The following is a 12,565-nucleotide window of genomic DNA, read 5'->3' as shown; positions in this document are numbered from 1 at the left end:
TGTGTGTTTTTCTGGCTTTCTGAATAAGAGTTTTTTTCTCTGTGGTGACAGGTACTAATTTCTGAGTTTGCGAACTGTCATTAACAGATCCATGCAGAATGCAAGCGGTTTGGGAAAGCATACAATCTTCGATCTGTGGCTGTGTATGGAGGAGGAAGCATGTGGGAGCAGGCCAAAGCCCTTCAAGAAGGGGCTGAAATTGTCGTCTGTACCCCAGTGAGTATGGTTCAGTTCCCTGGCTGTTAGACATTGTTCCATCTCAGTCAGTGTGCCAGGCACTGTGCTAAGTGCTAGGAATACAAAGAAAGGCAAAAAAGGAACCCCCAGGAGTGTATTCTAATGTGGAAGAAAACATGTAAAGACATGTAGATACATACAAGATATATACTGAGTATATAAAGGTAATCTGAATGGGGAAATCATCAGTAGCTTGGAGGACTGGTCCTTTGGAATGTATATTTGAGCTTCTTGAAGGAAGCCAGGGAGTGGAGGTGAGGAGAAAGAGCATTCTAGGCATAAGCCAAAGGCATAGTGACCAGAGATGGGGTGTCATATGTTTAAGGAAGTGGGTCATTTATAACTGGATCCTCGAGTTTATAGAGGAGAGTAAGGCATAAGAAGGTAGGAAGGGGCTAGGTTTTATAAGGCTTTAAATCAAGACAAAAGAATTTATGTTTGATTCAAGGGGTAATAGGGAACCATTAGAATTCATTGAACAGGAGGGTGACATAATCAGATCTATGCTTTAGGGGGAAAAAGATCACCTTGGTAGCTGAGTGGAGGATGGTTTGAAGTGGTAAGAAACCTGAAGTGGGGAGACCAGTTAGAAAGCTGTTGCAGTTATCCTGACATGAGGTGATTTTGAAGTTTTGCACCAGGATCACAGCCACTTGAATGTAGAGAAGTGATGTATATGAGATGTGTTGTGAAGATAGAAACAGCACAGTTTGGCAACAGTTATAAAATGGTGGGTGATAATGAGGAAGTAGAGGACAACACCAAGATTTTGGGCCTGGGTGATTTGCACGGTGGTAGGCACTTGAAAGTAATGAGTATCTAAAATAGGTGTGGGCTTATGGGGGAAAATATAATAAATTTCATTCTGAGCATGTTGAATATGAGATGCCTACAGGACATACGTTTTCAGATGTCAAAGAGAAAAAAAGTGATCTGAGTATCTAGCTCAGGAGAGAGTCTAGATCTGGGAATCTTCTTCATAGAGATAATTGAATCAATGGAAGCTTGACGAGGGCACTATTTGAGATGATATATAGTGAAAAGAGAAGAGGGGCCAGGTCAGAGCCTTGAGGAATATCCATGATTAGAGGGTATCACATGGATTGAATAACTGGCAAAGGAGACTGAGAAGAATTAATCAGATAGAAGGAAGGAGAACAAAGAGAGCAATGTCACAAAAAACCTATAAAGATGAGAACCTATCCAGAAGGAATGGGTGATGAGCAGTATCAATCATACATTGAAGTTAAGGCAGTTCAGGATTGAGGGCAATTAAGAGATCATTGATAACTTTGGAGAGGTAGTTTTCAGTTAAATGAAGAAGTCAGAAGGTTTAGAAGAGAGTTGTAGGTAACTGGAGGATTTTAGCCTTTATGGTAGAAGAACTCTAAGGTGGTAACAGAGAAAGTCAAAATCAAGTGAGAGGTTTTTTTTTAAGGATGAGGAAGACATGGTAATGGCTGTAGATATCAGAGAAGCATCCAGTAGATTGAAATTGAAGATGAGAAAGAGTGAGGATGATGATCTGGACAATTTTCTAGAGAAATTGGGAGGGGATGGGATCAAGGGATCATGTAGAAGGATTTTTCTTGGGAAGAAGAGCAACCTCTTCATCTAGGGTTGGAGTAAAAGAGGAGATAGTTGAGGAAGCTGTCTAATTTATTGGAATTGAGGGGAGAAGCTCTCAGTAACTTCTCAGTTTGGGGAGTGGAAAATGAAGAGAGGGTAAGGGGAAGAGTTATTAGGGGAAGCTTGAGGAGACACAAGAAGGGTTGAAAAAGCTATTTTGAAAAGTAGGAGAACAAATCAATTGGGGAGGAAAATAATATTTACTTTGCTACAGTGAAGACCCCAGTTAAGATTAGATAAATTTGTAGGAGGCCCAGTCAGCACAGTTTTGTGATTTCTTCTCTCTTCTCAGCAGCATGTCAATAGGATTGAAGGAGGCAGATGGTAAACTGGGTTGGTGCTTGACAAGGTGTGGTCTTTGAGAGGATAAAGGGACATGGGAATACAGGGTATGTGGAGAGTAGTATAGAGTTGAGTTGTTTCAGCAAGGGGTCAAAATGACAAGAGAGGAGTGTGCTGTAGTCAATGCTGAGATAATGGCTTAGGAAAGAGCTGAGGTGGAGTGAATGGAGGTCTTGATGAGGACAGAGAACAAGGTGAGAGGTAGTGAGGCAAAAGGAAAGATGGAATTCATGAACATGGAAGTAAGACATATGTGGATGATGGCAAAGTTGAGGATGTGACCATCTCTGTGGAACTAAGGTGAGTAGATTGTGGAGCTAGAGTATTGGAGTGAACATAAGTATGTACATCAAAGTCCCCTAGGATGAGAGCAGTAGAGACTGTGAGCTAGGCTTGAACTCATTGAAGAAGGAAGGAAGGAATAATAATGTGCTAGAGTTAAGATACATGATGGCCACCAGCATATAGACTTGGTGGTAAATTTGGTTAATGAGGCTCAAAGGACAGGTGGATTAGTGAAGGTGCTCAAGGGTAGGTGTGGATATGGCATGGGGAGCAAAGAGCATACCAGTCCTCCCACTACAGCCAGTGAGTGGTAGGGGCGGCATATGAGAGAAAATTATAGCCAGCTCTGGAAAGGATGGCAAAGAAGTGGTATTGTCAGGATGATGTCTCACTGCAGATCCAGGAGATGAAAGGAGTGAGAACAAAGAAGGCTCCCTAGAGCATAATCTCTGTTGCAAAATCAGGGTTGGAAATCCCTAAAATAAACTCTGTGTTAAATGTAGCTACAGCAGAGGTCACTGTTCTATATAGCTATTTCCAGGAGGCTTTCCTTTGCTGTCTTAGGAAATTGGGCATTGGTAACTGAAAGGGTCAGGACCTGAAAGATAAATCACAGCTGGCAAGGAGAATGGTCTCTAAAAGTTGGAACCCCTAAAAACAGGCCTTTGAATTGTGACATTTCACACCTTTTGGTGAAAATGTTTGGTTGACCTTGCTGAGAAGTTCAAGTTAATGGAAGGAAAGGACCTAATTGGGTCTTCACAAGTTTTTAAATATTTATCTGAAACAAGAGTCACTATTATCATCTGAATATCATTGCTTTGGAGCTGTGCTTTGTGAATGTTGATGCTATCACATTGCTAATTAGACAACATCCTAAAGCAAATCTTTGTGAATCTACAATCTTTCTTTTGTGTCTCAAAGGGTCGGCTGATTGATCATGTGAAGAAGAAAGCTACAAATCTCCAAAGGGTCTCTTACCTTGTGTTTGATGAAGCTGATAGAATGTTTGACATGGGTTTTGGTATGTATTGAACACCAGTTCTTCCTGTCCCTTACCCTCAAGACATTAATTTTTTTCTGTCTCACCAGTATTATCTTAATAAGTCTACTTGAAAATGGACAGATCCTCTGAAAGGGTAGGGGTTGGAAAGGTGTATGTCTGTCTTGTGCACACATGCTTTTTGCATGAGCATGTTCTGCACACATGGAGAGGTAGTTGGTTTCTGCAGACTATGCATGGCATTAGCTATTTGCAGTAGTTTACTATCAGGAAATATTTTTTGGAGGAGTGTACCTTGTTGAAGTCATGGGAGATTGAAAATAGCCTATCATATATAAAAGATTATTTCTTCTCTCCTTTTCTCCTGTTGGGCTTTATACTATGACAGCTTTTTGGGCTATGATCAGAACATTACTGTGTGATAATTTACTTCAACCATTCCAAGTCCTATCTTTTGCTGCCTTCCTTGACTTAGGCACTTTCATGGGGAACCTTCCAGCTGTCTTAAGCCAAATCTATGTATGCTTCCAATTAGATAGACGGAGAAAATGGAATTTAGTACCCCCTGATAAGTAGTGATTACATAATGTAGTCTCCTTTGAGGGCAGAAAATTTCTTTATTTTTGTATTTTCAGTGTCTAGCATTTTGCTTGGCACTTAGTAGGTACTTAATAAATCCTTGTTGATTATCTTTGTTGATTCATTCTCCGTGTCATATGAAGCTTTTACTAGACTGACTTTTTTACCCTCCAGATGTTAAACTTTTTATCAGATAAATGTTCTGTCTCTTGTTTTTTTTCTTCTAGAGTATCAGGTGCGATCCATAGCCAGTCATGTCCGTCCTGATAGACAGAGTATGTATGAAACTGTTTTAGGCAATTTGTATAGGTGCCATTGTAATGTCCTATGATGAAGGCACTTTGTGTATTTTTTTTTGACACAAAGCATATATTATTCATAAGCTACTGTATTTGAGGAAAATGTATTTGTGGGGTAACATATATGAAAACTCTAGGAAAAATATAAAGAATATACAAATGCAAGATCAATTGCTTTCTTGAAGCTGTTTCTAAATTTTGATACCCGTATCATTTACAAGACAAGCTAAATTGATTTGAATAGACACCTAAACTTTCAGATTTTGATTGGCTTAATCAAATTATTGGGAATATAATATGTAAGACAGCCTCGGTGTCTTCTGTAGAATTTATGTCAGTGTAAAGAGAGAATAAACGCACAAACATTTTTCTCTGTATATGTGGGTAATAGATTGAAACTAGGGTGAGAGGAGCAGAGCTGTATTTGAGAGGAGCTAGAAGAAAGTCTTTCCTCTTCATTTTTCAACTCAAATTAATGGGTTCTATGCAGAAGAGATACTCTCTTCAATCTAATAAAATTCACTTCTTTCTTAGCTCTTTTATTCAGTGCAACTTTTCGGAAAAAGATTGAAAAACTAGCTCGAGACATCCTGATTGACCCTATCCGAGTGGTGCAAGGAGACATTGGAGAGGTAATTTCTGAACAGGACCGAAGGAGGCAGAAATTTGCTTTTCTCTGGAAGAGAAGTTTAAAATCTGGAATTAATGCTCTGACTGTCAGGGCATCAGACTAGGACTGAAATACTAATGAGGAAATGCTTATGGAAGAATTTTAAGTTTCTTGCTCACAGTTGTACTGTGTGTTGGAAATATGGAACCATTTAATCTAAATCAATGGTGGACAGGCCTTTTGAGGATCTTGAGAATACTTAATTATTTGTATTATCCAGAGATGGTTGTGTCTGGTCAGCCCATGAAATCACGTGTACCAATGTTAGAAGGTATGAAGAACTGTCCCTGGGAGGCTAAAAATAGTTTCAGTAACTAAACCTCAGAATTTCTTATTCAAAGTATTTCTTCTCTCCCTCCATCCACCCACAGAACATAGCAAAGTTTAGACTTCCAGCAAGGGAATTTTAATTTCCTCAGTGATTCTTTGTACAAGATATCAGCAGACTTTTCCTTTAATATCTGAGATAGGACAGGGTTAAAAATCTTTACTGTGAAATTCACAACAAAATTAAAGTAAGCAATGAGCAGAATCATGGAATAGCCAAATTTTAGAGGTGTAACACCCTGTGAAGTGTCAGTCTGTTTCACCCAGAAAGTTTTATTCCCTCCTGATCCCCCTGTCTGGGCCAGCACCTTTCCTCATCTATCTTAAGATGTGATGCAAGCACAGTCCCAAGTGGCTCTAAATGTTTCTATTCTGTGGTTCTCCATCTGATGCTCTGGATCAACAGTTTTGTTTTCCTATTTCAATACTTCCATTTGCTGCAAGCCCGTGGGACAGACTCCTCTGTCATACAGTCAGTCAGTCAATAAACATGCATTAAATGCATACCAAGTGCTAGATACTGTGCTGAATGCTGGAGATAAAAATACCAGAATAGAGTGCCCTCAAAGAGCTTACACTCTAATGGGGGAAAATAAGACGCAAAAAGAAGTTGAAAAGGAAAGGACAGGAAGGTACCCAAAGAAGGAGCATGGTGGAGCAGTCCAGATGGGAAATGAAGAGATGACTTGGGCTGAGCACCCTCCTTAAATAATGGCTTTGGGGTTTGTGGCTTCACCCTCCAGTGGGAGAAACTAAGGCCAGTGAGGAGATGGAGTACTTCTCACTTCCTAGAGAGCTAACAACTAAAATTGCTTTTTACAATTATACAGTATTCCAGCATTTTAAGCAGTAATAACACACTTTCAACTCAATGAGAAGACCACCCAATGTAAGGGAAAGAGTCATTTCATCCTGAGGGGAATATCCATCCATTCATTCAGCAAACATATTAAGTACCTACTGTATTCAAAGCCCTGTGAATTGGATTATTCCTTCAAGTAGTTTGAGAACTTTGATGGGGAGACGCATTTGTGATTCCCTTGGTGTGACATATGTAGATTGTAACCCACATTGTAGGTTACATAGGATTGTAAGTTAAATGCTGGCACTGTGTGCTAAAAGCTGATGATATGGGGGGAGTATAGGGAAAGGCTTCTGTAGTGTTTGAGCTGAGTCTTCAAGGAAACCAGGATGTCTTAAGAGGTGGAGGTGAGGAGGGAAAAAGTTCCAGGCATCAGGAGCGGCCAGGGCAAAGACGTGGAAAAGGGAAACAACAGCATCATCTGTGAGAAACTATGCATATGTCAGCATTGTTGGTCCACTGTGTTTAGGGGTTAGTGATGTGTAAGAAGACTTGGAAAGATCGGAAGGGGCCAAGTCATGAGTAGATTTAAAGGTCTGTTTATATTTGATCCTAGAGGTAAGAGGCACTGAAGTTTATCGAGCAGATGGTGACCTGCTTTTTAGGAAAATCATTTTGCCAGTTATGTAGAGGAAGGATTGGATGAACAAAGGCGAGGCAGGAGGGGATCATAGAGGTGAAGTGACTCTCCCATGGTTACACTAGGCTTCTGTAGTTTTAGGTCCACTACTCTAACCACTATGCTTCTCAGATTTGCATATAATCTAATTGGGTTGCAAAAAAAAAAGAAAAGAAAATAGTCTTCCTACAAGTTCTTAGAATCTAGTTGAAGATACCCTACATTCCTGTATGAAAAATGTATTTGTGGAGGTCAAGTATGTGCAGATATTATGATGTGAAGGTAGTACAGGATACTAGGTTTACAGGGACAAAGAACGAAAACCCTTTCTTGAAGGGGTGAATTTTGAAGTAGCTTAAAAATTGGGGGAAAGCACACAGTGGAGGAAAAGAGGCAGTTGAGATTGTCTGTAGCTTTGCAGTTACTCGGTACTGAGAATGTTGAAACTCAAGGCTTCATTTTGAAAATGTAATATTTGGTCTTTTAATCCATTTGATCTCAGTGTTATAGCTGTCTATTTTGTTCCTTCCGTTAGGCAAATGAAGACGTGACCCAGATTGTAGAAATTCTTCACTCTGGACCCAGTAAATGGAACTGGCTCACCAGGCGTTTGGTAGAATTCACCTCTTCAGGAAGTGTCCTTTTGTTTGTAACTAAGAAAGCCAATGCTGATGAACTAGCTAATAACCTCAGGCAGGAAGGACACAATCTGGGGCTGCTCCACGGGGACATGGATCAAAGTGAAAGAAACAAGGTCATTTCGGATTTTAAGAAAAAGGGCATCCCAGTTCTTGTGGCTACAGATGTTGCAGGTATGGTAGAGGAACTTATATACCGTAAGGAAATTCTGCCCTATTTAGCTAGAACTAACACATAAGGAGAATGACAGATGGATATGGACCAAGCCCTGTTAGCCCTTGTCCACCGCATTAGCAGGTCATTTGATCGAGACATTGGAGTCCTGAGCTCCACTTTATAATTTACTGTTTGTTTCTGACTTCTAAACTAGAGGCCCTGTGACTGGAAGGTACTTTGAGAAACGCTTAGTGAAACAAAGTGCCCTTGTTGAGTCTCTAGTAATAATATTAGTTGTGTTTTTACCTTTGCCATTTGAAGCCAGAAAGTTATCTTTAGTTATGTTTATTTTATTTTATTTTAAAGAGCTTTTTATGGATATATTTTAATCTGTTTTCTCTCCTGAGAAGAGAGGAGCTACACAAGCTCCTGCATTTATTTGTACACCATTAAGTCTGTCTTGCCTGTGGTCAACATATCTGTTTAGTGCATTCTATCCCTGTGGTCCAGGCATCCTTTGACAAGATAGAAGTTGAGTAAGCAGCCTTGCATCACAGAAATTGAGTGGGGGTGAGAGGGTGGGATCCTATGTCTCCAAAAGAAAAATGTCTATAATAATGTGCCCATCTCCTCCAAATTATATAGAAGTTGGCGAGAGAGGGTTATTTTGTGAATGAAATCAATGTAGCTAAAGTTTTGGTCTCTGACCCCAAGTTAAAACTAGGGAAACTGGGGGATTGTGTATTTCAGCCCGTGGTTTGGACATTCCTTCAATTAAGACTGTCATCAACTATGACGTGGCTCGGGACATCGACACCCATACCCACAGAATTGGCCGGACAGGCCGAGCAGGCGAGAAAGGTGTGGCGTATACTCTTTTGACTCCCAAGGACAGCAATTTTGCTGGCGATCTTGTCAGGAACATGGAAGGGGCCAATCAACATGTTACCAAGGAGCTTCTGGACCTAGCAATGCAGGTGAAGAACTAGGCCCACCTCAGAACTATTCTGCTTCATTGATATTAATCTTAATAGATTCCTTTCTCCAGTATTTAATAGAGCGGTTTAATCATGGTCTATCTCCATTAAGCCTGGTCTAACTATATTAATTGAGCAGAAAACCTAATGAGAAAGAAATTTACTCCAGAGGATAATGCTTATGAGACACAAAATTAGAATGCCTTACAAGTTATAATAAACCATAACTGTAATCTAATCCAGCTCTCTCCCATTTACTATAAGAAATTTCTCTTTGGTTCTCAAGGCAGAAATCATATTCTATTACTAGGCTTGCCTATACCATTTTTTAATACTTGGAGTTGTTGGAAGATTCTTCTTATCTGGGGACTTTGCCTTTGAGGTCAACTCTTCCAAGCTGTCCCTAAGCAGCTTCTCTACTTCCATTTTAGAGCCCATAGGTTTTCCAAAAATTCCCAGATTTTTTCACTGAGGTTCCCAGGGAAGAGGTGGTGGGTAGAATGGGCACAATGTCCACTTGCTTGAAGGGATGTTTTGTGTTACACAAAATACAGAATAAATCCATGTGCCTTGGGAAGGGTGTGGTAGCCAGGCAGGCCATTCTTAGGTGCCAGTGGGCCTTCCTTTCTCAGCCTTTTTTTTCCCCATGGTAGTTTGGAATTCAAGACCACCAAAGAAACTTCCATAGTGGGACGCTGGCCCATTAGACTTCACTGACCTTAGAATAATTTGATCTGAAACAGGTTTTAGAATCAAAAGATAGAATCTTAGCACACATGTCTTTGGCTGTTTATCTTTGGTAGGTCAGAAAGCTTGACCATGATCATGCTCTGCTGAAACATCTTTGTCCTTTACATTTTCCTGCATCATACGTAGAATATGCTTTAGCGACCTTCCAACCATAACTTTATGAGTTATTGTGTTTCATGCAGAATGCCTGGTTTCGGAAATCTCGATTCAAAGGAGGGAAAGGAAAAAAGCTGAACATTGGTGGTGGAGGCCTTGGCTACAGAGAGCGACCTGGTCTAGGCTCTGAGAACACAGTAAGTCCTAATGGCAAGAGGTTCTTGACCTGAGTCTATGTTTTGGATGAAGTTATGATTATTTCTGGCTCATGAAGTGCCTGCTCTTTGCAGAGCATTTTGCTAGGAAGGTTAATTAAACATTTAGATAAATCATTTTCCTTGTCCTCATAGAGCTTCTAGTCTAGAGCAAAATAAAGTGCTATGTGGTGTTCACAGGGGGAAGTTGTTACCAATAAAAGGAGTCTCCAGGGTTAGAGAAGGGTGGCATTGAGGAAGTAGTTGGGCCAATTGAAAAGAGCTAATTTAGGAGCTAGAATTGGGTTCAAATCCCTGTCACATACTACTGCTTACATGGCCTTGGGCAAGTCACATGAGAGAAAAGTACATGGCTCTGGGGTCAGAGAACCTGGTTTTAAATCTAACCACTTCTGATCCTTATTCTTGATAGGCAAATCACTTAATCTCACTAAGCCTCAGTTTCTGTATATGTGAAGTGAAGGGATTGCACTAGAAGCTAAGGTAACTTCTAGTTCTTAAATCTTACTTTAATTGATCTTCAAAAGATTGATAAGGAATCAGTAGACAAGGCAAGAGGAATGTTCTGGCAGAGGAATGGTAGGAGGGAGGGACCTGTTCTGGAGACAGAAAGGCCAGTTTGGGTGAAACTAAAAGATTAGATTGAAATAATATCTAACATTTACATGATACTTTTAAGATTTATGAGATAGTTTACTGATGTTATGTCATTTAATCCTCACAACAACTCTGTGAGTGAGGTAGGTGCTATTATTATGTCCATTTTACAGATGAGGAAGAAAAGGGTATTGTGGGTTTAGTTTGCAGAGGACCTTAAATGCTAGGCCGAGGAGGTTAAACTTTGCTCGGGAGGTAATAGGGATCCACTCAAGGCTAAGCAGAGAGTGACATGGTCAGATTTTTGCATGAGGATTTGGAGTATGGTAGTAGTTTCAAGAGTAGGTTGGTATGAAGGCCTATTCAGGTAGGTTCTTTTAGGAATCTAAGTAGGTGGTAAGGAGAGCCTGGACTAAGCTGATAGTGGGGTTCAAGAGAGGAGCTGTGTATGTAAAAGCTGTTTCACCAGTGGATTAGCAGGCCTTGATAGCTGAGGGGAAAAGGGGGTCATGCACATAGTGACATCTGATATAGGGGGTTAGGGCTATGCATCTGGAGCTTAGAACAAACGTCGGATCTGGGGATAATTTGGGGAGTCTTCTGTATAAAGGCAGATTAAGCCTTGAGAGTGAATGAGATTGCAAAAAAGAGTATAAAGAAGAAAACCAAAACAAAACTTAGTGGGTCAGAACATAGTGAAGTAGGTTATAGTGTTTATGAAATGAAGGAAGAAAAAAGTATCCAATGGTCAAAAATATTTGATGCTAAAGAGAAATCAAGGATAATGACTGCTGATCAACATATCAGCAGTGAGAGTAATGTGAATTTTTAATGAGTAAAATCAACTCCGTTTAACAGCACACACATTTACTAAGCCAGGCTGTGCTGGCTTTTGGGATACAAAGAAAGAGATGTCACAGTCCCTCCCCTCAGAGAACTTAAGTTCTAAGGGAATGGCAAGTGGAGCAAGAAGGACTCTAGGGTATGAGCTATTATAATATGAAAATAGTAACTCGTGTAAAACTGGCTATAGAAGCATCTGAAACTAGAGGTGGAAAGATAGGTTAAGAGAAAGGGAATGAGTCAGAGGAACAGGGGTCATAAGAATGAGAGGTTGATTTGATGTGAGCGGAAGATGTGTAAAGTTGATCATCAGAGAGTTAATTTCAAATTCTGAATCAGTTCCATGAGGTTGAGGAATTATGACCAGTTTGCTAGAAGGTTTGTTAGCATGGATATTTCAGTCTCCAAGGATTTTGGCAGGGGAGTAGGATAGATAAATGCCAAGTATGGAAGTCATTGAGAAAGCTGTGTGCATCTTGCTTCCTAGGGAGCTGGTTAGAACTACTCAGAAAGTTGTTTTGAAACTTGTTACTAAAAATATGTCCTAAGTGGAACCAGCTTCTGTCTTTTTCTTAAGCCAAGTTCCAGCCTTACTATGTAACTGAAGCTGTATTCTGCATTTTCTTGTACCTGGAGGTAGCCAAGAGTGATTGGAAACTATTTTGTTACTTAGCCTGAAGCTTAGAGTTTATTACCTCGTGCCCACCAGCTCCGTTGCTTATAGTCACTCTTGTTCCGTAGCCAGCATAAGAGCTGCCTGTATGTGTAGTCATTTCTCCAGTTATACCTCCTAGAAATGGTTCCCCATTTAGCCCTAGGAAGTAGGTGCCTGTTATATGTTCTTTAAGCCCTTTTGCTGCCTCTTCTCTTAAAAGGTAGAAGTAAACTTCCCCAAAGCATTGCTTAGCAGTCCTAACGCTAAATTCCCCATTGGGATGAGGTCTAGGTTTTTCAGCAGTTCTTACATCATCTTGGGTGTCTTTTTTCCTAGGAGCGAGGAAACAACAGCAACGTGATGAGTAACTATGAGGCCTATAAGCCCTCCACAGGGGCCATGGGAGACCGCCTGACTGCAATGAAAGCAGCTTTCCAGGTCTGACATTCAGCTTTGGCATTCAGGGGAGAACTCCCTATTCTATCAATAAAGAGAACAAAAAGCATGGGTGGAAGAAGACAAGGAGAAGGGCCCTGATGAGTTAGGCTTCAGAGTCTGATTTAAGACGTCACAAGGGAGGTGCAAGTGCATGGGGTAGCAGTTTCTTAGAAACAGGGTTTCAGGATTAAGGAAAACTAGAAAGGCATTTCCTATCTTGACTCAGTTGAGATACACAGCTAAGATTGTTTTTATGAACATTAGCAAAATTTTGTTCCCACTGCAGTCTTAACACTTGATCTTACTAGCTATTTCCAAAGCAGCAACTGCCATGGTTCTTTAGTTGA

At 40.4% G+C, this 12,565-nt stretch overlaps 1 protein-coding gene across 7 annotated transcripts in view; it reads left to right on the top strand.

The window, feature by feature from the left end:
* The window catches only part of DDX42 (DEAD-box helicase 42), a 40,914-nt gene that overhangs the window by 26,242 nt on the left and 2,107 nt on the right, over positions 1 to 12,565 (top strand). For all 7 annotated transcript variants that reach the window (XM_020997329.2, XM_020997325.2, XM_020997327.2 and 4 more), the window contains 8 exons: positions 88 to 216; positions 3,418 to 3,517; positions 4,303 to 4,350; positions 4,909 to 5,006; positions 7,388 to 7,664; positions 8,398 to 8,624; positions 9,557 to 9,667; positions 12,117 to 12,218. In XM_020997329.2, the coding sequence (XP_020852988.1) occupies positions 88 to 216; positions 3,418 to 3,517; positions 4,303 to 4,350; positions 4,909 to 5,006; positions 7,388 to 7,664; positions 8,398 to 8,624; positions 9,557 to 9,667; positions 12,117 to 12,218 (1,092 nt within the window). The remainder of the gene's footprint in view (positions 1 to 87; positions 217 to 3,417; positions 3,518 to 4,302; positions 4,351 to 4,908; positions 5,007 to 7,387; positions 7,665 to 8,397; positions 8,625 to 9,556; positions 9,668 to 12,116; positions 12,219 to 12,565) is intronic.

Source organism: Phascolarctos cinereus, unplaced genomic scaffold, assembly GCF_003287225.1.
Source record: "Phascolarctos cinereus isolate Bilbo 61053 unplaced genomic scaffold, phaCin_HiC Scaffold_5;HRSCAF=322, whole genome shotgun sequence".
Taxonomy (NCBI): Eukaryota; Metazoa; Chordata; class Mammalia; order Diprotodontia; family Phascolarctidae; genus Phascolarctos; species Phascolarctos cinereus.
Note: the sequence above shows the minus strand (reverse complement) of the source record. Positions and strands in the feature narration are given on the sequence as shown.